The sequence below is a fragment of the Poecilia mexicana genome, unplaced genomic scaffold (genome assembly GCF_051168715.1).
Source record: "Poecilia mexicana isolate PSO_F unplaced genomic scaffold, ASM5116871v1 scaffold_6, whole genome shotgun sequence".
Taxonomy (NCBI): domain Eukaryota; kingdom Metazoa; phylum Chordata; class Actinopteri; order Cyprinodontiformes; family Poeciliidae; genus Poecilia; species Poecilia mexicana.
Window position 1 is genome coordinate 4,772,774 of NW_028263375.1, and position 26,355 is coordinate 4,799,128.

General features: G+C 42.3%; 1 protein-coding gene across 1 annotated transcript in view; it reads right to left on the reverse strand.

The window, feature by feature from the left end:
* The window catches only part of tmtc2b (transmembrane O-mannosyltransferase targeting cadherins 2b), a 93,475-nt gene that overhangs the window by 37,597 nt on the left and 29,523 nt on the right, over window positions 1-26,355 (reverse strand). Inside the window, exon 2 of the mRNA XM_015000261.2 lies at window positions 11,947-12,523. Coding sequence (XP_014855747.2) covers window positions 11,947-12,523 — 577 coding nt within the window. The remainder of the gene's footprint in view (window positions 1-11,946; window positions 12,524-26,355) is intronic.

The following is a 26,355-nucleotide window of genomic DNA, read 5'->3' on the forward strand; positions in this document are numbered from 1 at the left end:
AAAGATGATCATTGTGAGCAAAAACTTTAATTTAAATTTTTATCAGACCAAGGGAAATCCAGATCACTGTCCCCGTCCATCAGAAACCAGATATTTACATCTGGACCAACAAGAAAAAGAGCAACGTTTCTGTTTTTTTTCTCTCAGTTTAGAAAAAAACTCCCGAACGTCTGGTCTAATGTAAAATGTTTTCTTCAGGTATGCAGGATAAAAATATGAGCAGCCCATGAAAAAAAGAGAATAAAATCTCATGATCAATGGAAAATTCTCCACTTTGCCAAGTTCTCATAGGCTAGTGAAACCTGAGCTTGAAATATGTGGGGAAGAGCAGCAAAACTTTTGGCAAACAAACACGTCCGAAAGTAGAAGCTGCTGTTGTAAGAGTTGACCTTCTACCTGCTGAGCTGGAGGCTGAGGAGGAAAGTTTTCCAAAAGTTTCTGCTGAGTTGCAAAGCTACAAGAATGTCAAATATAAAAACTAACCAACTGAAAAGCTTTAAAAATGCAAAACGGACTGTAAATCTGTCTTCATTTTCTCCCAGTGCAAACATCGGATGAAACATGACGTTAAAGTGAGCATGCTGCCTGAACAGGTGAGTTTGAGTCCAGGTTCGGTCTGAGGGAGGGAAACACGACGGAGCTGTCGACTGTGAGAAAGAATTTGTCAACTTGAGGTGACACAGGAAAGTTGAGTTGGATGAACTGTGTGTTGTTGAAGTTATTATATATGTAAATGTTTTTGTTGGTATGGTTTCTCAGTTTGGTTTTCTCTCTTTCTGCAGGCCTAGAAGCAGACTTCCAGACTTGTTCTCTCCAAGTTTCTTTGTGTCTCTACTTCTATCTCCTTCTTTCTTCCCTTCAAACATTTTTCCACATTCCTTTTCTTTCCATCTCCATGTTTATTACATTTGAATAAACCCAGAGTAAATTTGTTGGGCTGCCTGACATAACGCGTGTAAAAAACCAAAAAACTGCTAAATTTGTAAACTGCTTCCTTCCTTAAGTGCTGAGTGGATCTAATGTGCACCATACCTGGATTTACACTACCAGTAGTTATAATGTTCAAATTTATTTAAATGTAGGTTTGACTGCAAAAATACAAGTGCTATAATTTTTTGTACAATTTAATGTACATTCAGGGATTATGGGGTTAAATTATTCTTAAAACCAAATCAGTCAAGCAGACAGAGCAATAAGAGCTTAATGACAATGGAAAACCAACGTTGACACAGACCCCTTGACATTTCAGAGGAGATATTTATTGAGTGAAACCACAGTAATGGTTTGAAAAATAAACCCAGTGTGTCTCGTTTCTGGCCTTTCATTTCCCCCATTTATTTGCACTGTGAGGGTCAAGTAGACTGTGTGACCACGACTGCAAATTTACTGTGACAGGATGCTGATTCAAGCTTCAAGGCGGAGGAGGAAGATGAAGCAGGTTAGTGCTGCGGGCTGGCTTTGTGGAGCACAGGATGGAGGGGAGAAGTCAACAGAAACAAAGTTTGTCCTGTGCATGCAGGATTCCAAGGATTACTCTGTGGAGGCGGTGAGTTCCTGCAGCAGAACACGAGCATGAATGAGTCCAAGCTGGAGCTGAAGGACCGTCAGAGGGAGAAATCCCCAGCTGAACTCTGTCTTCTCTTCTCTGGTGGCTCAGGTTACAGGGTGACCACCAGGCCTCACTGACACCACAGCATTTGTTGCTGTTTTTACTGGAAAGAGGTGAACGTGACTGGAACTCTGCCAGCAGCACAAAGATGGCTGCTGGTGAGATGTGACGGCTTCCAGTGCAGAAAAATCAGAACCCAGATGGGGAAGATGTGCTGCAGCTTGCAGCTTCCGCCACATCTCCAAGCAACGTTCATCAGCATTACAGGAATAACATTATGATAATAAAGTCATTATTTTAGGAAAATAAATATACAAATTCTGGTAATTGATCTCCATTATTATTACTTAATTTTCATAATATCAGTTTATCCTCGTGATATTACAACTTTATTTTGGTGTTATTTAGACGTTATCATCTTTTCACTTTATTCAAATAAAAAAAAAGTAAAATAATAAAGATAAGGAAGGAAATAAAATCAAATTCTAGACTTTTCCAGACTGCAAAAGAAACCCTGCTAACATTTATTTATTAATAGGAAACATAAACATTTTTTCTTTTTTGTTTTCAAAAGTAAATGTGCTGACTGTACAGAATATTGAAGCTTGTGTGGCATTAGTCCAGCTATCTGCTCCAGTAGAGCCTGAGATCAGCTGCTTATCTTGACAAGTTTGCTGTTATACTGAAAAACATTTAAATGTGAGAAAAGTAGGGAGATCTGGTGAACTGTGTGTGTGTTCCTGAATAGCTCAGATTTATTGGGATCAATGATGTGGGATTCCCAGTGAGACACATCGTCTTGGTCTCCTGTCCATCTCATTACTGTAATATATATTCATACATCTGTTTGACCTTTTGGGGATGAATATAAATGCTTAATGGATTCCCCCAAATACTCAGATAATTATCAGCCACATTATTCAGAAAGTAGGTCAAGCTGTCAGTTTAACTTTCAGCATTTGGAGTGAATCTTTATCAGTGTCATGCTACAGGTCATTGCAGAACTCAGAGCGTTGGACTAGCAGTAGCTTGGTGCAGGAAGACGTTGCAAGTCGTGATTCTGTCATAATTTTCTTATGGTATTGATTCTCAAATGACAGGAAGTCAGATCGGGCTGCCGAGTGTAGAAACAGAAATCTTTTAAAATACTTGTTTTACAAGTTAAATTTTTGTCACTAACTGCTTCAGTATGTTGAGTTTTAAATAGGATTTTTCTACAATACCAGTATAAAAGCACTCCACTGCTCAAAACAAAATCTCAGGGCCAGGTGGAAAACTAAGAGGCATTTGTGTCGATAAGAAAATAGTTCAAACTTCCCTTTAGCTCCTGCACAAGCTAATAAAAAGATAACGTCATCATAAAAGTGATTGCAGTATCACAGAAACCATTTATGACTTGGTGGATTGCTTTAATTCTCAGTTTTCAGTGAAGACGGTAAACCAAAGATGTTCACAGAGAGAAAAAAGCTCCAGCAAGAAAACACAGAGCGGGTCGGGGAAAAAGAAAGACGGGACAGAACGAGAGATGAAAGAAACCTTTAATGCTGTGGGAGTATTCTGGGCACACCACCCAAGTTTCTCAAAGTCTGCAAACGCAGACTCAAATTCACACAAGGGCATAATAACTCACTTATTATGCTGCACCGGTGTGTCCGAAGATTACCGCTGAGTCTGACGACTGAGAAGATTTTCCAGATGTGGAAGCAGAGAAAGAAAGCACCGTTATCTCCTTTAGCTGCAGCAGAATGCCGAAGCACAAACTAAACGTGATTATTATGTATTTTTTTAATAATACATCCCCAGCGTGGCTGGATGTCGTGCTAACAGGTACGATGTTTGATGAGGCAACAAGCTGCTCCTGAGACGTTCATTTTCAGATTCTCTCTCCAGGAGGATCTTTCCACCGTCTGCGTCCGTGTTTATGACTCCCCGACCGTCCCGTGTGGTTTAGCTTCACCGCTGTGATAATCATTCCAACATGTCACAGAGCAGAAATTAGATCTGGGTGTGGGCCAGCGCACATTTCACTCAGAGCAACCCAACCAGTGTTTGAGGAAGAAAACTGCAACTCAGCAACTGCACAAGAAAGAAGAGAAAACAATCGGGCTGTTCTGTGAGAGCTGAGACGAAGGGAAAGGCTGCCAAAGAGCGACACTCAGCTGCATCAGAGTGGCCCAAAAAAATCAGCCTGTGCTTCTTCACACAGGCTGCTGAGAGCCTCAGAGCATCGCATGGCTGCTCATGCATCACTTTCTCTCTGAATACCAACGGAGCATGTAATGCGAGAAAGCAACCGCAGATCCAAAGTGACACGAAGAGGCTCAGAAATCATTTAAATAAGAAATGAAAAACATACAGGAAAAAGACGAGGCAGAAAAATGTGTTGGAGCAGAAACAAAATACTGGAACCGTCTCAACAGAGAATGTCAGCCCTGAGAGTTTGGTATTAAAAAGACAGATTGTTTATCATAACGTTAGATTCAAGACTATTTCATTGCACAAAGGCATCATAGAAGCTAACAGCCCATCAGTTTGTCTTAGTGAACTAATGGCAACAGCAGTGATTTCCTTTTCAGCATCCCTCAACACAAAAAAGGAAAACAGAACCGATAAACAGCAGAAGTCCTTCGTGTTGTGATAAAACCTACATTCATGGTTTTGGCTCAGTGACACTGCTGGGTAGGAAAAGCTCCACACGAACCAACATGGAACAATAAAAACTGAATTAGGATCCAAATCTTCCTCTGAAGATGTCAGTAAGATTTTACTGCCAGACTAAGTACTGACCCGGTTCTGTTTGGCTGTGGTTCCTTCCTGGAGGATGGGATCGGCTGGCATAATGCTGCCAACACCAAATCGCTCTCCTGCTGCTAAATTTATACTTTTTACATCAAAAGTTCTCAGTTCTTCTGTTTGTGTCTCTGCTCCGTCTTCTCAAACCTCAAGCTGGTCAGGCGGCCCCGGGTACTGAGCCCGGTTCTGGTTCTGGTCCTGAGCCCGGTTCTGGTTCTGGTCCTGAGCCCGGTTCTGGTTCTGCTTCTGTTCCAGGTTCTGGTACTGAGCCCGGTTCTGGTTCTGTTCCAGGTTCTGGTCCTGAGCCCGGTTCTGGTTCTGGTCCTCATCCCAGTTCTGGTCCTGAGCCTGGTTCTGTTCCAGGTTCTGGTCCTGAGCCCAGTTCTGGTTCTGGTCCTCATCCCAGTTCTGGTCCTGAGCCTGGTTCTGCTTCTGTTCCAGGTTCTGGTACTGAGCCCGGTTCTGGTTCTGTTCCAGGTTCTAGTCCTGAGCCCGGTTCTGGTTCTGGTCCTGAGCCCGGTTCTGGTTCTGGTCCTGAGCCCGGTTCTGGTTCTGTTCCAGGTTCTGGTACTGAGCCCGGTTCTGGTTCTGTTCCAGGTTCTGGTACTGAACCCGGTTCTGGTTCTGCAGCAGGTTTCTTCCTGTTATCAGGACAGTTTTTCCTCTCTACTGTCGCCACATGCATGCTCTGAATGAGGGGTTGCTGTAAGCCACATATGTCAGAGTCAAGGCCCGCGGGCCACATCCGGCCCGCGAGAAGGTTTTTTACGGCCCCTGGGATGATCTTGATTTATTATTAGAACCGGCCCGCAGCAAGCCGGCACCCCGTCTGAAAAAAAATATCTTCCTTATTTGAACTGTAAGTAGTTCTTTAAATGTTCTGTGAGATGATGTACTTACCCATGTATCCATAACAACCGGAACTTTCAATATCCACCAAGTTATTGCCGAAATATACCGTCTATTAAACGAGTGCCCCCCGGATTAATTACATTCTCTGCAGCTGCAGCTGCGAAGTTACCGTATTAACCCGATACTTGCTGGAAAGTGCAACGTCTCCCCTTTCAGAAACCGTTGGAATTTTTCCACTTAGCGCTACGTGTGGCGGAATTACGGTACTGCAAATTTAGATGTGTCGACGGCAACACATCTAAATGCCTTGACTCTGACATATGTGGATTAATAGATTTTTGCACTTTATTTTATTGTATTTCAATCCAATTATATTTTAAAAATATTTCAGTTGTGTCTGTTGAAAATTAAAGATTACTGACAGAGCCATAAGAAAATATTGCTTTATTTATCTGATCATATTGGAATATATTTGTTAGGTTTTCAGTAGGTTCAATTAGGTTCACTAGACTATATGCGTCATTTAAAAACATTTCAATGAACATTCGATCAGTCCGGCCCTCGGCTTGTAGCTAAATTTTTTATTTGGCCCTCCGTCCATTTGACTTTGACACCCCTGCTGTAAGCGAAGTGATCGTCTGCAGTCGCCCCCTGCTGGTCAGGAAGAGTGACTGCTGTAAGTCAACGACTCGATGCTCTGCTGGGTTTCCTCAGAAAATTTGTAAAATAATTTCAATAATAAAATTAACTGATTGATAACTAGGATCAACTGGAATGATGCGTGATTGAAATGAAATCATTTTTTATAAAGTTACTGATGTCCTGCCTGGTGCAGCCAGACTCAGCAGGTTGACACCATGCAGGCGTCCTCCACACAGTCAGCCTCCCAGGAGAGAGGCAGGTGGGAGAGGGCAGGGGGCGCGAGCCGAGCCCACCGGGCTCAATCTATCACGCAGTGACAGGAACCATTAGAGCACGAAGGAGCATCTGTGGAGCCGCAGGTAAAACGAACGGCCTGCCTGGGTTTCCCTCTGCTGCTTCTAAAACACAGAAGCTGTTTTAACGCTGGTTGTCATTTGTTCTAGGATGATCCAGCAGGGCGTTTATTATTATTGAACACAAAAATTCATGATATTTACTATTTTATCAGCTCAAATAATGCAAGCTTTTATTGAAGCAAACATAATAGTTTGTTGATTTTTTCAGGGGTTGATTGGTTTCTCAGCCCAAATCTGAGAAAGAGTTTCTGGATGTTTGTGATAATATAATATTACAAAATAGCAACAAATGCAAAAACCTGGTCAATGAATAGGAAACTTGTGTTGAATCAAACTTTTTTTTTGTCATTTTAAGGTATAATTGGTCTGTAAAATTTGCCGAGCTAAAAGAAATAAAAAAAGTTGACCATTGCCTCTGCTTACAGATCTTATTTGTCACACAAAATCATCCAGAGGGCCACATACAGCCCCCGAGCCACACTTTGGACAACGCTGATTAACATCCATGGGATGAAAATATGTTGCAGAGAAACTGCAACATCTCACATCTGGAACTCTGTCGGCTCTCAGGCTTTCCAGCGTTCCTGAGGTCTGGCCTCTCTGACACGACCCACTCTGAAACACCTGAGCTCTTCGCCTATGTAAACTCCATCAGCTGCATCCCACAAACACACACGCACACGAGCGCGCCCTGAGCAGTGACCTTGAACTAACGGGAGAAGTGCGAACAGAAAACAGGAGGAGAGAAAAGATGCAGCCTGACTTCCACTCAGGGCCAGCTGGGTCTCATCCCAGATCTGGGAATTATTTTTCTGCTGTGCACTTTGATGATTCTGGAGGAATATTTGGAGTTTCCATGGAAGCCTTCATAGCACTGAAGGAATGGATGGATGCAAGGGGCTGACATGACATCAACAAGATGAATCTGCTTCCTCCAGTTTACCGTTTCAGAGCGTTACGTTTCAGCGGAACGTTTTCAGAAGTTCGCCGCGGTCGTGTTGGAAGCGATGGCCCCTCAGGAGTCCGGCTGATGCTGAATGCTCCAGAAATCACAAACATATTCCCCTCCCAGTTAAAAATGTGACTTCAGTCACAGGAACAGTGGTTGCTGAACTCCAGAGAAAAGAGGCGATGCACAGAGCCGAGTTTTCCTGGAGGCGTTTACACTGGACCGCCTGCTGAACAGGAATTGTTTTCCTATCACAGCTCTTACATTCAGGGTCGTTTCCACGAGTTTAACGTTCATTTTACTGGTTAGTAGAGATGCAGAACAGAGCTCTGTATCTGCTAAACACCGTCTGACTGCATTTGTTCCTCAGCTAAATTAGGAGCTCTAATCGACTTTCAGCGTCTTGCATAGAAAACGAGCCTATTAACTAACGCTGTGCAGGAAAGAGCCTCATAAAGAGCCCGTTTTTCCACATTAAGCATGATTATGGCATCAATATGTTACATTTGAACTCCATCAACTCACTGCCTGAGTTCGTAGCATGCGGCCGTGACGGGGTTAATAAGCTGCAAACTGGAGGGAATCAGATAGTAACGGTCCATCTGAGTAAACAACATAATGACACTCTTCTCCACTTTTCAAGGCATCACATAATGTGGAAAGAGCTAATTAGAAGACATTGTAAAACAGAAAACTACCAAACTGTACAAGCTGCTGGACTCAAACCAAACATAAGACCTGCAGCAGGAGGGAGCTGCTGCTTTTTAAAACTAAACTGAATCTAAGGCATAGTTGTACCGTCGTTGGATCAAGACTGTCAGCCAAACTCTGGAGCAGCATCGCTCCGGCGGCAGCATGCTGCAGCCGCTCTGCTGGTTCTCATTTCTTGTTTTTCCAGACGTTTGTTCAGGATTTTCTGGCCGAATTGTTGCTGTTCGGTCAGTTGTTCTCTCTGGTTCTACTGTGAGTTTTGCTCTTGGCTTTTTACTTTCAGACAGTTATTTTAATGCGTAACCATGGCAACGAGGTACACTGATTAACATCTCAGTAACTGAACTTTGACCCCAAATAATAAGAGGAGCTAAAAAGGAGGCTTCATGGATGCAGAGAGAGAGGAGGAAGTTCAACCATCTCTCCATCGTCTCTCTGCCAGACCGAGATTTGAAGAGGAGCAAAAGCAAAAGAGATGGATTAGCAGAGCTGCTAACAGCTGATGGTGTGTTACTGTGAAACATTGTACATAACAACACTGAGATTTTCTAAAGTCACTGGCTTCATCACTTTGGTTAGGAGAAATCAGAAACATTTCCATCTATAGAGATTTTACAGTTTGGTTGAATCTCTTTAAAGATTCCGTTCACCAAAAAATCAGCATTTCTTCATATTTTAGGACCTGACATTTCCATATAAAGGATAAATCTACTCAAAGGTCTCCAGATGAATCTTGTTGCCTGATGCAAATGTATTTTTTAATCAAACAATTAACCAAGTGTTGCTACTTGGATTCAGAAGAGCAGCTCCTCTTCATCGACTGCCAGGCCTCACACTAACGGGCAGAAAGCAAAACGCTCTGAATGTGACGGATCATCAGCCGTTTGGTTCAGAAACACCCCCCATGTGACCAGCGTCTCTCTGCTTCGCTCACCGGGACAGGAAGTTAGCATGACTGCGTCTGATGGAGGTTTTCTAAATGACAGGTTTCAGGAACCAAACTGCGTCACATTTTAAATGTTCTGCTTTAACTACTTCCTCTCCTCATAGGAGGAGGAAGATCTCCAAAATAAAAGGAGAACTCACACAGTGTGTCATCTCTCCCTTTATGGACGACAGCTGCAGTGTTTGCAGAACTAATGATCATAATTCATGTTTTGTCTTTGGGCAGAACAAACTGATTTGGTGTCATTTTATTCACCCTTTCATCCGAGATCTGATCTTGGTGAACTTTGTTGATGCTGCAGTCATAACCAATCATCACCATCTACCATCAATACGACTTTGAAGATATGAACTACCAAGCTTTTAACATTTTAGTTAAATATCTACAAAATTACGCTGAAAGAGTTCAGGAGTTGCAAACCGAGTGAGCAAATATAAAATATAATGAGGAATATTTAGATTAAGAAAGGAAATATTAGATCAAGTTTTAAGAATATTCTATGATAAGATAATTTATTGGCTTTAACAGGAACAAAAAGGTTTATATTAGGTGGATAATAATATCTTTAAATCTTAGCAGGATGGTGTGACGTTTGGACTTTCCACTTATGTGTGACCTCTGATTCCATAAAAAAGATAAATCCTGCATTTATATTTCAAAATGTGAATATTCATTGATTTCTCCACTGTAGGAAAAAATATTTTTTAAGAAAACAAAGATTTTAGTACCTAGCATTCCTTTAGTGAACACTTGATCATCTGTAGCAAAGGATGCATCTGCAGCTAAACAAAATACTGTTTACTGATCTGGTGATTGGGTTTTGGATTAATAACTGGAAAGCAAAAGGTGCTCATGTTGAGATTTCTTTATCAGAATTTGAATCAGGTGAAGTTAAAACTGAGGCTAGGAGAGTTCTGGGTTTACAGAAAACCAAGGTTTTTCATCTTAAATGTAAAATATATAGATTTTTTGTACATTTTTGATTGAATTACTGTCCTGTTGTTTCAGCAAATGGTCATTTTTAGAGTTTGTATATTCGTGTAAATGATTTTTATTTTATTTTGATAATCAATTAATCACGATTGTTTTCCTGATATTGTGCAGCTCTGTTCTCAGCAGCGCTCGTTCCCATTGGCTGGTTTAGAGCAGCCTGGGCAGCCATCTTGTTGGATCTGCTATGTTGGGGAAAATGTGGACCAACAAACAGGCAGAAAATGGAAAACGCTTCTGACAGGTGCTTATGGAGAAAAGGTCTTCTGAACAGACCGGGCGCTACGGCAACAAGGAGTTATAAAACGGCCATCACATTTTGTTATTTCAGCTAGTTCTCCAGAAAAATGCTTTCTTTTCTTTCTGTTCTTTTGTTGAGCATGTGGTAAAAGCATGAAGACATGCACACACACACACACACACACACACACACACACACACACACACACACACACACACACACACACACACACACACACGTTTGTTTTGCTATCTTTGTGGGGACTTTCCATTGACTTCCATTCATTTCTACTCATTTCTACAGCCTAAACCTGACCTTTACCCTTTTCCTAACCCTAACCATCACATACCTAACCCTAACCAACCAAAACTCAATTCATACCTTAGCCCTAACTCTGACCCCTGACCCAAAAACAGGGTTTCCCCTCGTGGGGACCAGGCTCAGGTCCCCACGAGGAGCGACTGGTCCCCACAACGTAGCATATGTCAGGAAAATCGTCCCCACAAGGTATTACAAACAAACGCACACACACACACACCCCCATACACACACACACACACACACACCCACACACACAGACAGGAAAAGCCACAAGCTTCATGCAAAGAGCAGCTTCTACAACACGTATATCTAAAATGTGCACCATCCATTAAAAACAGACACTTCAGGTATTTTGCATGTTATGCTTCATATTCTGAATGATTTTAATAATGCATAAGTCAGAAACAATGACTGCAAATCTTTAAAATGTTCTTCTCAAGGCCACAGTGAGGAATATTTACATTCATTCAACACATTTTTAGAATATTTTGTGTTTAGTTGAGAGTTCAAGTCAAAGTTCACAAAGTTTAATAATTTATCAAGAGACATTTTAAGGGGAAGTTTTTAAAATACAATAAGAGACAATAATGTGGTCGGAGGTGGAGCCATGATTTAAAGATTTAGTCGTTGTGTGAACCTGATTTGCATTATTTTCTGGTTTTCCTCAGGCACAGTTACACTTTTAAGCATAAATTCAAATAGGATTTTTACATCATTATGATGCTAACTGAGAAATGTCGTTAATAATCCATCAGGTCTTGTTCTGAGGATTTTATTAAAAAGCAAAGCGGTACAAATGGAACGAGGCGGAGCTCCAGGGCAGACTGTGAGCTTCAGAAAATATTCATTTTCACAGAATGTTTTATCAGAGTGTAGAGACACATCACCTGTTGGAGAGAGCGCCACCTATCTCTGCTGGAAGCTTAAAGAACATCAGGTGCCTTTCAGGAACTTCCTGTTTCTGCAAATATTTTATGGCAAATATCAATTTATAAACATCTCAAAAGACACGAGGCCTTTTCATTGATGTAATAAAATACTTTTTCTACGATGTTTTTATTGCCTTTCTTGTCTGGTATTTTTGCATGTTGTGTTATTAGTTTGGATTCTAATTAATCTGATGTAATTAAGGCAACATTTTACATTCATTAATATGGTTGCCCAATATTGAAACAGAAACTGAATCTGGATGGACACCGAATCCAGATAAATATCATCACTTTTTGTCCTGCAGATAAAATCCCGAAAAGATTAAGGTGTCATTTTGTCATGCTTTTATTATGAAAAGCTGTTTGTTTGCATACCAGACATAAAGATATTCCTCTCATATCAGCCACCAGAAGCAAATGAAGAGCTGTAAACCATCAGCGCTGCTCTGCTTGTTCAGATTTGTTTGCTTCTTTTGCAAACAAATGAAACCAGCCAGTGATCCCCGAAGGACGCAGCTGTTCACACACTCGGAATAAACCAGCGCTGCAAACACACCTCTGTGTGACCCACCTCCCTTCCCTCTGAGGCAGAAGCAAAGAGTTTTACCTTGTAAAGCAGCAGAATGGTCTGTCTCAGTTTGAGTCTGTGGAAGACGCAGACGTCGTATAAAGCCGCCACGGCCAGGACGGTGACTCCCAGCTCCTTCCACAGCATGCTGCAGGCGGCGCAGGCCAGGCTGCTCAGGAGCCACGCTGCCAGCCGCCAGGGCCCGGCGCGGCCCCGCAGCCCGCAGTGACGGACGTAGCACAGCAAGGACAGCAGGAAGAACAGGGCGGCGCCTTCGTCGGCCCGCCCCACCACGCCCGCCACCGCCTCAGTGTGGACTGGGTGGGAGGCGAACAGCAGGCCGGCCAGCAGGCTCCACGGCCCGCCGCCCAGCAGGAGGCGGGCCAGAGAGGTGAACAGGACGGTCACGGCACCGTGCAGCGCCACGTTGACGGCGTGGTAGCCCCAGGGCTCCAGGCCGCCCACCGCGTAGTTGAGGCGGAAGGACAGGGTGCAGAGGGGCCGGTAGGACTTGTGGCTGCCGCTGTGGGTCAGCAGGGTTCCCCAGAAGTCATCGTAAAAGATGTTGGTCCAGGGCGTCTCCGGAAGCAGGTCCTGATTGGTCTTAATGGCTCGGCTGGGAAGAGAAAACAGAAAAACGTTGATATGTGACTCAAATCAGTAGCTAAATGAGCAAAACATACATATGATCCTCTACATTCTACAAGCAGAAAAGACAATATTTAATTTTTGTTTACAATAACAGTCAGAAAAAGTGATCACATGGCTACACCAAACCAGAAATGAAGCCGCATTCAAACAGCAGGAGGATGAAACCAAATCTGATTTTTTCATTTAGTCTGAATGGAAAAATTCTGATCTTTTCACCACCAAAAAACCCAGTTTGTGTCGCATGGAACCAAATCGTTCCTGATAGTATTCAAAGCATCTGCAGTCTGAAGGTCATGTTGCATTTTATCCGACTTTCACGTCGTTGCTGTGAGACGTGCAGCATAATTCTGCTCCAGGAGAAACCAGATGGATGTAAACAATGTTTGAAGATGATAATAATGAAGTAATGAAAACAGTCTGAGTCAGTGAACGCATCACAAACTGGTCCAACAGCATACTGACTCACAAAGAAGTCTGGTTCATTTAATCAGAATGAACGAACGGGAAAAAAAATTATTTCAGCAAAACAAACTGAAACTGAGCATCAAGAACCGTCTGGTTACTGGCTAACGTCACATTTTACTGGCCAGCCGGATTTAATGGATGGACCAAATTTAAAACAACTAGTTTGCTCCAACGACCAAAGAGAGAAAACTGAATCTGGGATTCATGGATCCAGAGAGGAACCAAAAGCTCCTCTATGTGGCCGTAGCCACATAGAGGAGCTATGTCATACAGAAATGATCTTCAGTCAGAGGCCTCTTCAGATTTGTTGCAGGACTGACTGTTACTGGATTAGCATCATCATCCACCACAACTCTCTGAAGATACTTTTATGATCCGAGCTGCAGCATTTAATTGGGAACATTTACTGTCCCTCTGGGAAATTTAAAGTATCTTTTAGCTGAACTGAATCAAATAAATCTGTATTTTAATTAAAGATCTGAGCAGGACAGTCATCACAGCAGAGCTCTACGAGTTGTTGCCTTTAGCAGTGGAGAACGGCTCGAAATCGGCGGTCAAGAAAACACACTACGGGAGGAAAGGAAGAGTTTAGAAAGAGGACGGCTGTGGGAGGCTGTTTGCTCCTGCTGCCAGGATCAGGGCCAGCAGGGCAAAGCTGCTGATACGTCCACGTTTAAAGGTATTTAAGGACAACAAATGTGGACGTTGGGTTTCTCCTTGTAGGCAGCAGCATTCACCAAAAGGAACAATTGGACCGGCCCATTGTGTGGGATGAGCCTGCGTGACCTGACCCAATGCTACTTCATCAGCCACAAGCTGTGTGCGTGAATGGCTGCTGGGACCGCCAGCAGGGGTCAGGGGTCAGGGAGGGTGTGTGTCTCTCCAGGAGTCCTTACAGAGACAGCGAGGCCTTGTCCAACGTTTCCTGCTCTCTGACAGAGCAGCACGCCCATCATGCTCTCCTTTCAGACAATGATGGTTACAATTTGCTTAATGAGCCCCCCTGTGAGAGAAGCTGCAGCAAAAGCCGAGCGAGGTGTTGTAATTGCAAGTTTGATAAATGACACATGACAAGTGATAACAAACCGAGCGAACAAGGTTGTAATCTCCCTGTGGTAGTCACAATTTACACACGTAATTAGCTCAAGGAGAAATGGGTGAAGAAAAGGTGGAAGTGTGTGTGTGTGTGCAGGGGGGGCTCCTCATGCAATTCATCACATTTTTATTATGTGGGACAAAAATTGAATCAGAGGAAAGAGAAGTGAAGTTAAACACATTTAAAGGTATGAATGCATGAAATAAGACAGCCATGTTTTTAAATTAAATCCACATAAATCGGTTTTTAAAATATGATCCTTTGTCAAGAAGAAAGTTAAACTGATCATTAAACTTCTGTTCTTCTCTACTGCTACATTTTCTGCTATAACTTCTGCAGCAGTGTCTCGCTTGCATTAAAAGGACAGCAGACCAAACATCGTCATCGGTCCAGTGCAGTTGGATTCATATTCCAGAGGATTCAGATTGTTAAATACAGCACCAACTAGTGTGAAAGTTTAATGAAATATCCTGATTTCTTACCAGGATAAAAGTGGAAACTCTAAATATGAACAATCTGAATTTTTCCAAATGTGAACAAACATAAATTTTCCTGTGCAGCTGCAGCACGGCGTGTCTGCCCCACCTGCAGCACGCCACCTGACTCTGGCTTTGCTCAGGCAGGATGATGCTGCAGACCAGCTGCGTCTCTGAACAACTGGAATGTGGAGGAGAGTCACCAGAAAGCTGTGCATAATGTGGGTGAAAAGGTTCTCTGTGCAGCATGTTGTGGAAAAAAATTTATTTCCCAAGCACTAATATCATAGCTCAGGATTACTGGCAAAACTAGAACTACTGCACACCCAGTGGTGGCTACTTCCTTATTGCAGGAGGTCAGATCCATCCCATCCCTGCTACCGTTAACGTTGGAGAAGCTAGCGACTAGCATGCTGAGGCTGGTCACCCTCTGGGTTTCCTTCTTCCTATTCTGGCATTTAGCTTAGATATGTTAGCATTAGCCTTGGTAGCCAAAGTGAGTTTTTTTGTTTTTCTTTAACCCAAATTTTAGAAATGAAAATGTTTGAGATGCAATATCTGTAACGACATCCATTGGACGGCATGATGTCCTTTTGACTGAGTTTCCTGTAATCCATCATCACACCAAGCATGAAGTTGGTTTCTGAATAAGCAGACGGCTAAAGGTTTTCCGCTATTGTCTCTCTACTTTACTAATAGTATCTTTAATTTGATCTACTTTAAAAACTTCAACACTTAGAGTGTCAGTTTAAGACTCTTTCAACAAGGACTGGATTGCTCTACCCTAAAAGCAGAATATTTCAAACCTAGTCTGTAAAAACCTAGTCACTAAAATGAACTTTATTGAACTTTCACCAGCAGCAGAAGAAGTCAGCCCAGTGGGTTTTCAGCTTCTCCAAAGTTAACGTGAGTTACTGCTCTCCGTCTCCTCTCCCAGTGTGAACCGCTCAGCCGCCGGCGCCGGCCTATCATTAGTCAGATCAGTAGATCAGGCTTCCTGTGACAAAGAAGTAGCTACTGCTGGGCGTGAAATAGTCTTAATTTTAGCACCAGGCTTATTAGGAATCTTTAAAGAAAGAAGAGAGCAATAAGTGTCAGCTCTAACTTAGAGTTTAAAACATCTTTTACTCCCAAAGACACAAAGTTCAATATTTATAAGAGAATATATGAGGACAAGCTCCTTCATAAGAAACATATTCAGCTTATCCGACGCTGCAGCTGCAGACCTGATCCGCTCCGGCAGGCGGCTTCAAAACACAGCAGAAATAAACATTTATCATAAACCGTGTGTGGCCAATGCAGAAGGTCATTTGACTTCAGAAACCAAAGTTCAACACAGTCATAAAGACTTTAGCACCATCACTTTTCTATAACAAGCATCACCATGACAGCTTGAAAACAAGTCTTATGGCACTCACTCTAAGATTTTGGAAAGCGGTAAAAATCATGAACCTGCAAACCTTTAAACTGCAGTACTTTGTTGTATTCAAAATGATTTTTTATTAAACTTATGGGTGATGTTTGGTTACAGACCCATTTCAAAATGCAGGCATGGAGAACACCCAGTGACGTCTTCCTTAGGTCATAATGAAAGTGAAATCCCTCTTAGTCTGTTGGGATGCTGCAGAGATCTCCCACCATAGATTGCAGCATTCATCAAATCATAAAATGTGGTGAAATAGTAGAAATTGCAGCTCTCGAATGTTAGTAGCCAGCAGGAAGCCTGGAAGAGCGCTGCAACAATCAGCAGGGAGATGGGAGCAAACTGCTGAGCTCCTCAGCACACAGCCAATCAGGTTTCTGCATTTACTCTGGTCACAATGATGGAGGTGGTGCAGCTCAGCTCTCTACTCCATCCTCAGACATGCCTTTCATTTTACTCAGTCTATTTGTCAAGTGAGGTCTTTATTCCAGCCCAGGAGGTTCATATGAGGCTCTAATGGTTCCATGACATGTCAAAGCTTTTCTGGATTCAGCTTGGCTCGGCGTTGCCGAGCCACTGCAGCCAGATGCATTAATGCTGCTGAAAAACCACACCGGATTCTTCTGGCAGCCAAGCTGAACACATCGGCAGAGTGAGGCTGTCAGAAGCCAGCAGCTCTTACATCCTGGCATGATGAGCTGCCAAGCACACGTTTCACTGCTCGGACTTTCTTCTGCTCATGTGTCGCAGATCCAAGCAGCACCTGACAGGCTGACAGCCGAGTAACGGAGAATAAAGACTGGCTTTTTAAACTCACTCAGCAGATAAATGAGAATCGTCTGCATTATAACCTACAGCTGGGATTTCAGGCAGCTCCCTGAACATATGGCTAATCCAGTGCTGGGTCCGTTTATAGCAGAGCTAATTAATAAAGAAATCATGTTTTAAGTTCTAAAGCACTAATGTACTTGACTGTTTTGTAAACTTTCAGGTAAGAAAAGTTTGACATTTGGGTAGAAGTTTTGGTTTGGGAATTCGTGAAGTAGATGTTTATATCCATGCTCTTATTTTGACGGGGTGAAGACTGTTTGTCCAGCAGCTCCAAACAAACATGAGATGTACAGATTCATTAATCACTAACATGAGAACTGATGTTTATGATTAGTGCTTTAGGGTTAGCATAGCTAATTTTGGTGTCCACCATTGGGCAAATCATTAATCCATGTGGATGTTCATCACCATCATCATCATCATCATCACCATCATCCCCTGCTCCTGTACCAGAATGGAGGCCATCTGGAGAGCAAGGCCAGCTCTGGGCTGCTGGCTCGGATCAGGCTCTAAGTAGAAATGGCAGCAGGAAGGACCTCTGTGTGGACTGCGAGTGTTTTCCAGCCGGGAGCACATTCCTCCCCAAACCGCCAGCCTTTACACCGACTCCCACAGGAGCAAAAAGATCATGTGGCCTCTAACAAGGGAGGCCACTGAAAAACTTTTACTTCTTCTTGAAGCTGTGCTTCAAGGCTGCAGCCATCATTCCCTCCACAGCGTGTCTGGATTTCATTCATGAGGCTCAGTCCGTCGTTCCTGCTCAGCTTGTCACAATGATGACTGAGGCAGAGACATTTTTCAGTTGGTAACTTTCCAAAAGCTTGGGCTTTCTAAGTAAAGGGTAACTTACTAATAAAGAACTTTTCATTGAATGACGAGAAGTTTCTTTGTTCACAATAAAAAACTAATTTGAGAAAGTTTGCTTTCAGGCAGATTCTAGCCAGGTCCATAAAAAATGCACAGTAAGATTTATGATGAGAAATAATCAAGAGAGAGCAAACCACTTTGTCAGCGAAGCAAGTTTCAGTCATGAGATGAATGCAGTATTAGGATGGAGGTACAAAAACTTAAAAAAAAAAAGATTGATTTGGTGGTGCAGCAACCAACCAACCAGAGCAAACATGAGGCCAGGCCGGATATTAGAAAAGGACTGAAAGCCCAGGACAAGTCATCACATCATCAGGATTTTCCAAACTCAGCGACTCAACGAGTCCAAGATGAGAAACCAGGCAGAAAAACCTGCATGACCAAACTACGACTTTAATATCCTCCGAAACACAGAGGAGGTCGGCCCAGTTTAGGGTGGAAGAGGTCACTGATGTATGCTCTTCTTGTTTTAATAGTTCAAACAGCAAATACAGCTTAACATGCATCAATGCACACAGTGGAAACCGTCTTATCACTACAGTAGAAGCTCATATCACAGACTTTCTTCTCTCCACTGTTCAGCCAATCAGCACCAATAAAAATAAATGCTGCTCCTGGATTGGCCACTTTGCAAATGCCAGTCAGTAGTGCCAAGTAGTGTAACTCCAAGGGATTTCAGTTCCCTAAACTTTATTTTCTGTATTATATTTTATATCTAATCCACCTCGGTGAGGGTCCACTGTGGAAATGCACGGAGAGGGTTCCTGATAATCTGGCACCAGAAAACACAAGGAGGAAGGAGCAGACATGAAAGAAATAGATTTGATTTTCAAATCCTAACCTTAAATCCTCCTAATTCATGTAAAACTGCTGCATTACAAGATCACCAGGCAGATTTATTATGGGTCCAGTTAAACCAGTACAGCGCAAAACATCTCCATCCTTCCAGCCAATAAAACAGTAAACACTGTTTACTGGTCCATGATTGAAGATCCAGTTTAGATTAATTTCTGTGCATATATATATATATATATATATATATATATATATATATATATATATATGTAATTTATTTATGTCCAATTCACAACACATGACATCTCAAGACACAGAAAAAGTAAACTTGATCCAGTCTAGAAGTTTGTGCTCTAATGCTTTTAAAATGTAAAGATTTCCATCTGTTAAAATAAAATTCAGTCTGGTGAAAGTTTGGTGAAAGTGATTGAACATCTGTGAGTTATATGTCATCATCACCCAGATCTAATATCACAAAGCGGCTCAGGCGTATTTTTAGAGCGCAAACGGAGAAACCAGGGTATCCCGCTTCGTGTTTCCGGAAAGTTTTTGTCTCTCTACTTTCTAGGCAAACAGACTGGAGTTCGATTGTAATAAGCATTTAACGCCAACAAAACCTGCACAGCACTGGCTCAATCCAGGCTGAGAGAGAGCAAAGCATTCAGCAGATAACAAGAAGGATGAACAGAGTAAAGCAAAGTAGAGCTCTGTCTCTTCTGGCACATATCTGGAAGCCTTTTAGATCCTCAGAGTTAATTTCTCTGATCCTGCTGTGCTAATCCGACTCTTTCCTTTAATCCTTTTCCCAAAGTTTTATCTTTAATATGTATATATATGAACAATCACAATCTGACAGAATCTGCAGCAGCAGGTCAGAGAGTTGAAACAAAAACCCAAACCAGTGAATCTAGTTACAGAATAACCCATTAGAATGAATTCAAGAGGTTTGCATTTACCACTGCCAATTCAAAATAGTTCATCTAAATAAAGTATTCACTTATTAACCACTTAACTAAAACTAAAGCTTTACAAGAAAGACGTGTTTTAGGACAAATACGGATTGAAACTCAGATGATTAAATGTAACTGAATTTATAATTAATGATTACATAACTGTGTCCCGACTGCAAAAGTAGAATTTGGAAAATGCATCCAAACTGGTAAACGTTCCATTCCAGTGAGACGGCAGGTTTTCAGTGGTGGGACTGGTTCCAGTTCGTGTTTGTTTCCTCCCAGCCTGACCCATGTCTAATGCTCTGCAGCTCTCCTGCTCACAACAGGAGGCTTTTGTCACAGTCTGACCTTTCTGGCCACATGGTAATAAATTTGTTTGATTCGTTCCTCCTCTCGTGTTCAGGGTGCTTCTCTTCACATGGAGAGGCAGATCAAGCGAGGGGAGGTTACTCTTGTGTTTGCGTTTCATTCAAGACCCATCCAGCCCTTCATACCAGCGGCTTGTTTACATTCTAGTTTGGGTTCAGAGGATGTTGACCTGCAGAGCGGGTCAGAAGGACCTGTGTGAGCCAGATGGACCCACAGAAAGCCTGTAAGCCAGAGATAATGTCTGAGGCAGAGACGGAGCACTCTGCTTGTCGCTCTACCTAAACCTGTTTGCAAGGAAAAGGTTTTACGAGCCGCAGCCGGCAGCATGAGCCTGCATCAGGGGACACCAGAGCAGAGCTCACCGGGGTTTACTGCAGGGAGATAAAGTGCAGGAAGTTCCTCTGAAAACAGCAGTGATGGAAAGACGAGAAGTCATCTTTAATGACCAGAACCTCTCAGAGCTGCTACATTTGAACCAGCTGTTTGCTACCTGTTCTTCTCACTGCAGCAGTGTCTCCGTTTTAATATCAACACCTCAGTGAAACCATGAAATGGGACACTTAGTGTCCTGTAGAGAGGAGTCTTATGCAATGGAGCCCTTTTCAAACCATTGCTGCTGTTTAATGGTGCATTCATACCAGACCTGCTCAGTTCGCTTTAATCCAACTCCAGTCCGTTTGCCTAGAAAGTCCGGTTTGTTTTGGGAGGTGTGAATGAATAACCCACCTCTGACTCATTTCCTTTTCTCACTGGACCCATAAGATCAGATCAGATCAGGAGCACATTGTGACTATAACAGCTGATCAGCATCCTGAACACTGATTAACCTTTTATTGCTCTCAAATCGTTTCTAAAAAGGCCAATCAGAGAAACTTAGAAACAATATTTAACTTCAAATATGAGACTAATTATGTTATTACAGCAAAAGAAAATGAAAGCTCAAGTCCACCGTTTTCTTCCATTCGGTAAATAAAGTTTCAGCGTTCATTTAAGCCAGGAAGACAGCTGAGCAGAGGAGAGGAAAACAAACAACTAACCTAAATATCTCCAGTGCAGCTTGCCGTTGCGTGAGAGCAATGCCTCGTAAACCTATAAACATGTCCAAGAGGAGAACAAATAGCCTCTTACGTGTTTTTAAATGCTTTGTCTTCCACATGGTGTCAATTTGCATTTTTGCAAAGGAGCCCATTTAACAATTTACAGCCACCAAATCACCCAAACCGCACCACCCTTGAAACCATGGCTTGTGCTTTTTACAGACTCTGTATTCCACTGACTTTTCCATTTACAAAGAGCAGAATCTTAAATCAGCAGCAGTAAACGCTGGCCTGACACGAGATAACTCCACGCGCTCAGATGCTTCCTGAAGAGCTGCTGAGCAGTTCGCTGTTATTATCTTTGGTACAATGCAGAAGGCAGACGTTTCATTTGGGTTTTATTTCTCCAAGTCGGACGGGTGAGAAATGTGCAAATGAGTCAGAACAGAAAAAGCAAAGATGCTGGTGAAGCTGGTCAAAGAGCTTCGTTATTCACAGAGAAAACGTCCACCGTGGTCCAACGTAGCTACATGGGCTGAACGGCCGTTCAGAGAGGAAGAAGCCATAACGGCAAAGCCAGATAACGCTTTGGAAATGTTCGCAGGGACAAAGAGTTTAGTTTGTGGAGACGTGTCCTCATGAAACTGGAACAGTTTGGAGGGTAAAGGGAAGCTAGCAAGGCAGCATCAGACGCTAAAAGGGAGAAAGAAACACATGAAATCGTGCTTCGCGTAGTTTGGCTGGTTCACTCCAAACCAATAGAAGTAAGAGTCTATAGAATTATAAATTATAATTATCATTCTTTTTTGCTGCAGTTTAAATGTTTGCTTAAAATTGACATGACAGTTGGATGGAGCCTCATCTGAAGGCAGGAAGTTAAATCTGACCCAAACATTCAGCTAAAGTGGTCATAAAGTAGCTAAAGGACAACAAAGTCGTCCCAAAGCTCTGACCTCACGCCCATAAAACTGAGACTAGGGTTGAAAAGCTGAGTGAAGATGGCAGCCATGCTGAGTTTCCACTGATGAAAAAATGTGGAATTATAAAAATAAATTTACCAATTTGAAAAACATGTTTTTCGATAAGTTTTTGCATAAGGATGAGGTGGGTTTTTCATCACAGTGAAATTAATTTCATAAAACTGCAGTGAAAACAATTCTTCACATCACATGAATTACAGCAGTTTGCATCCAGCAACAACATGCTTGTTTGTAGCCGCTGGCCTGATTGGACACAGCTGGCTCCACCAGACGGTTCTGCATCGTAGAGTCTGTCAAGAGCTGAGTTCATGATTCAAGAGTCGAATCCAAAACTCTTCCGTAAATTCACCGACTACAATAAGGAGCTTGTTGCTCCAACGGCTGAAAGACGTCGACTGACTTCTTCTCTGATGGCTGAAAATATCTCATGTCGACGTCTACATCCATCACTACCATGATTTTATTCACTTGTCGTGTGAACAGACTTATTCACATGATTTTAATTGCATTTCTTATTTAATGGAAACCCTGAAATTGCAAAATTCAATTTTTTAGCGATTAGCAAAAAGAAATATCGAAAATATCGACGTTTTGCGCACACAGCTAGTGAAGGAAAGCAGGTCACATGTGGATATCTGTACCCACGGTAATAGTTTAGGTCTTCAGACAGAAGAGTCATCCTCCTCCGGCAGGAAGGTTTCCTCTGCAACTTGTCCTCCATTTGGTCACAAAGGCTCCCCATAGATAATCTTTTTTCCTTTCAAGCAATAACATTCAGAGGCAATTTTCTTCTGTTCCCATTGTTGGGCTAAATTGAACTCTGCACTAAGATGCAGCAATTCTGCAACCGTCAGCAGTATTGGATTTTCTAAAAGCATTGAACACAGACCGTCCTGAACCTAAAGAAAATCCCTCCTACAACGGGTCCAAACTAAAAAACCTCAGCAGCAAAGTAATTATTCATCCTGATGAGACCATCATTCAAATCACAGTGGAATGAGCCAAACAGAACCACTGGGACAGAATGAGAAGAAATCAGTGTGTTTTATGGGCATCCCATCTAAAAGTAGGTATCACACGATAGTAATCTAATCAGCTGCTCTCCTCAGGGAAACTGAGGCTTAAACACACAGCTGCTTGTTTCTGGTTCCTGAGTGTGTGTCTGAAGGACCTGCGTTCAGTAACTCCAGGAGGAGATCAGCCCAATTTGAGTCATGAGTACCGAGTGAAAAGCTGGGAATCGTTTTGTCCCAGATGCCGATCCAATTTAAGAGTCATTTACGATTAAAGATCAGGCAATTGATGACACAGCGTCCCACCCTGATAATGCATTAAAGATAATAACAGGCAGATGCCTGGAAAGTCAGGAAGGTTAAAGTTACAATTCAAATGACATTGAAGCAGTTACACGGTTTGAACTGCTGCTGTGTAGCAGAGCTGAGACGTTTTCTCTGTGAGAATAATGAGGCTGACGACGATACAGATCTGACAAAATGTGGACCAAATCAAGTCCAGCTTCATTTAGAACAAGATTTAGTTCTTTAATGATTCATAATACAAATATATAACTACTGTTTATATGATAAACAAGGGAAAAAACTCATTATGATATAAACAAAATGAAAACCTCTGTTAAAATGAATATGCTGAATTTCAAATAGAATATATTTTTTCCAGTGTGTTTTATGGTACTAAAGTGTCGGGGTGTGACGGAGAAACCTCATGAACATCATCAAACAGAAAACAGAGAGGAAGCAAACGTCATAAGCCCTCATGAAAACATTTATAACTTTAAAATGAAGACAGAGGGCATGAGGCATGTTACTTTTCAATTATTCTGACGCGTTTCTTGCCTTTTCAATCCACTCAAGCATGACATTATAGTTAAATTACAATTTCACCACAAATGAAGGAAATTAACTAAACCTGAAGCAAACATTGTCAAAGTAAAAAACCTTTCTGGTTGAATTTTACCCAATGAATAATCCACATTATCAACCCAGCTCAATACCAACAATCATTAGCAAAACCTTGAGAGGCCCAGAAAACCACAAGCCTCCTTACTTCGCTCTTTACTTTGGCGCATTCAGGCTAACAGAAAGAAATGCATTCATTACATTTCTGAAATACTTGTTGGTGGCATATTGTAGGTGCAGCAAACAAAGCTGAGGGAGTGGACTCGGAGGCACCGGCCCCCAGAATGCCGGACAAAGGGCCCAGAGGAGCTCAGGCGTAGTGAAAGCCAGCAGACAAAAGGGCTGGAGGGTTCTTTATGGCTGCGTGAAGGAGGCAGTGCTGGGGACCCGGTGCCTGTGCCCGCCGACCCAGGCTCAGGGTTTTGGTGAGCCCTGAAGTACGACCATGTGTGGTCCACAATCACATCCAGCGAGCGGTGGGAACCACGCCTTCCTCTTACTGACTGCTCTGCAACCTGGTAAGAAAAGTCCAAGGAACAAAACCCATCACCCCCTTCCTAGGAAGATGTGCATTAAAAAGGTCACAGAAGCATGGCTGCCTGCTTCACTCTTCCTCTGTGGAGGACAATAGAGTTGACAGGTGCAGCAGAACCAAAGACAAGAGGAGGGAGACGGATGGGTCTGAGGGAAGTGGAGGGAAGGAAGACCCTCCTGAGAAACTAACGGCTTCCTGAGGGACTTCAACAGATAGGTGTGCCGTGCATTCCTGATTGGCTCATTGACTGATGAAGCCAACAACAGGAACCTGCTGAGTGAACTGGGTCCGTTTCCTAACCTTGTTCCTTAGGCTGTGGGTCATTTAATGCCCCCCATGTTGAAACGATGCAGTACCTTTTGTCAATGTGATTAGGAAATTATCTATATATTTTTAATGATGGTTCAGTATTTTCACAAATTATGGAGACCAGGGGCTAACGAGCTAATAGCAGAGCTGATTTTCTGTTAAGCACTTCAGCGTTTTTGCTAACTTTGAAATCATTGAGCACACTTAGCTTCTCCTAAGTTCATTTTTCTGGATAAATTCTAATTTACTTGGCTGTCTTGCAAACTTTCAGTTAAATAAAGATCTTTGGATTTTATTTTCTCCTCTTCATTTCCACCCATGTCTGGCTCAACGTGTCCTTAAATGAATCTACCAGATGTGTAAATATTTTCAGCAGAAACGTTTGTTACAACATGAAAAGGTGGTGACTCTTTCTTCTGCTCAGTCAGTTCTGATCCTAAAGTCAAGCTGTGAATGCTGCAGCCTTTGGGGCAGGAAGCAGATGGAGCCGTGTCCTTCATCGCATCTAAAATAAAACAGAGGGCACTTCAGCGTCTCTTCTTAAGCGACTCCCTGCGTCACCTGCGCTTTGCACCGTTTCCAGGTCAGCTGCCAACATGAGGATGAGAAAAGGAGACGCTTTTTCCCAGGAAACCTTTCCTTAAGGAATTAGAGTCAAAGAGAAAGAGCCGCTGACCTCCCAAGAGTCCAGGATCAGGAAATCAGGAAGGAATGGAAGGAAGAATGAACAGACACTTGCGTCATTCGTCATCTCTTCCTGCCCTGGATTTGTTGACAAGGTCTCTTACACAAGAAGATTTAGAGATGCATTATCTGCTGCTAACAGAAGATAGAAAGGGATTCAGAGGCAACCAACCAGCCATCCCTCTGAACTGTCACTTCACATCTGTCAACACCGAGCAGAAATAGCAGCAAACATGCAGACTCAAGCAACAGTCTGCAGCTTTTAGTGATACAGGCCTGCAAGTAGCCAAGAAACTTTAAAGTATTCCTGTTTTCATTCACTAAACCATGTGGATTCAACTGCGATACGTTGAAATAAACCGCAGCATGCTGGGACACTTTTAGTTCTTAGACAAGGGTCTTTGTGTTCTAGTTGTAAAACTATGCAGTTACACATCTATTCTCATTACTGCAAGACACAAAACAACAACTGATCCCTGTAACGTCGTTTACTCTGAGATGAATCATTCAAGCTCTCAGGAAACGTTCAGGTCTTCTGGAGTCCAGAGGGAGAAAAGGGAAACTCGTAAAGAGAACAAAGAGGTGTCGGTAGGCATCTCCTAAAACCTGCCAATTTAACAAAACACATGAACAGCTAAAAGCAACATAAGCACAGACAATGCTGTAGTAATATTCAATAAGTTATAGAATGGATTTGATTAGATACATTTGTCAGCTTAAATGTAGCTTTTGAAAATCACATTTAAGCTGGTATTATGTATATAATTTTAATGAATCCCACATTTCTGTTTTAACAAGGTTTTTTATTGGTTTGTTGTTCAGATTTCAGCCTCAGTCTGTAATCAAACAGACTGGATTAGGAAACATCAGCAGCCTTCTGGAAAACTGCAGTTAGGATGTATCTGTGGATAAGCTCAGAGAACGATGTTTACAATAAGTAACGGTAACCATGGTAACTGTAACAATTACTAACAGATAATAAAAGCTGCTTGAATGTCACCTTTTTAATAGTTTTAAAATATGAGTTAAAACTTGTTTACAGTGATTGATGGATTATGAAG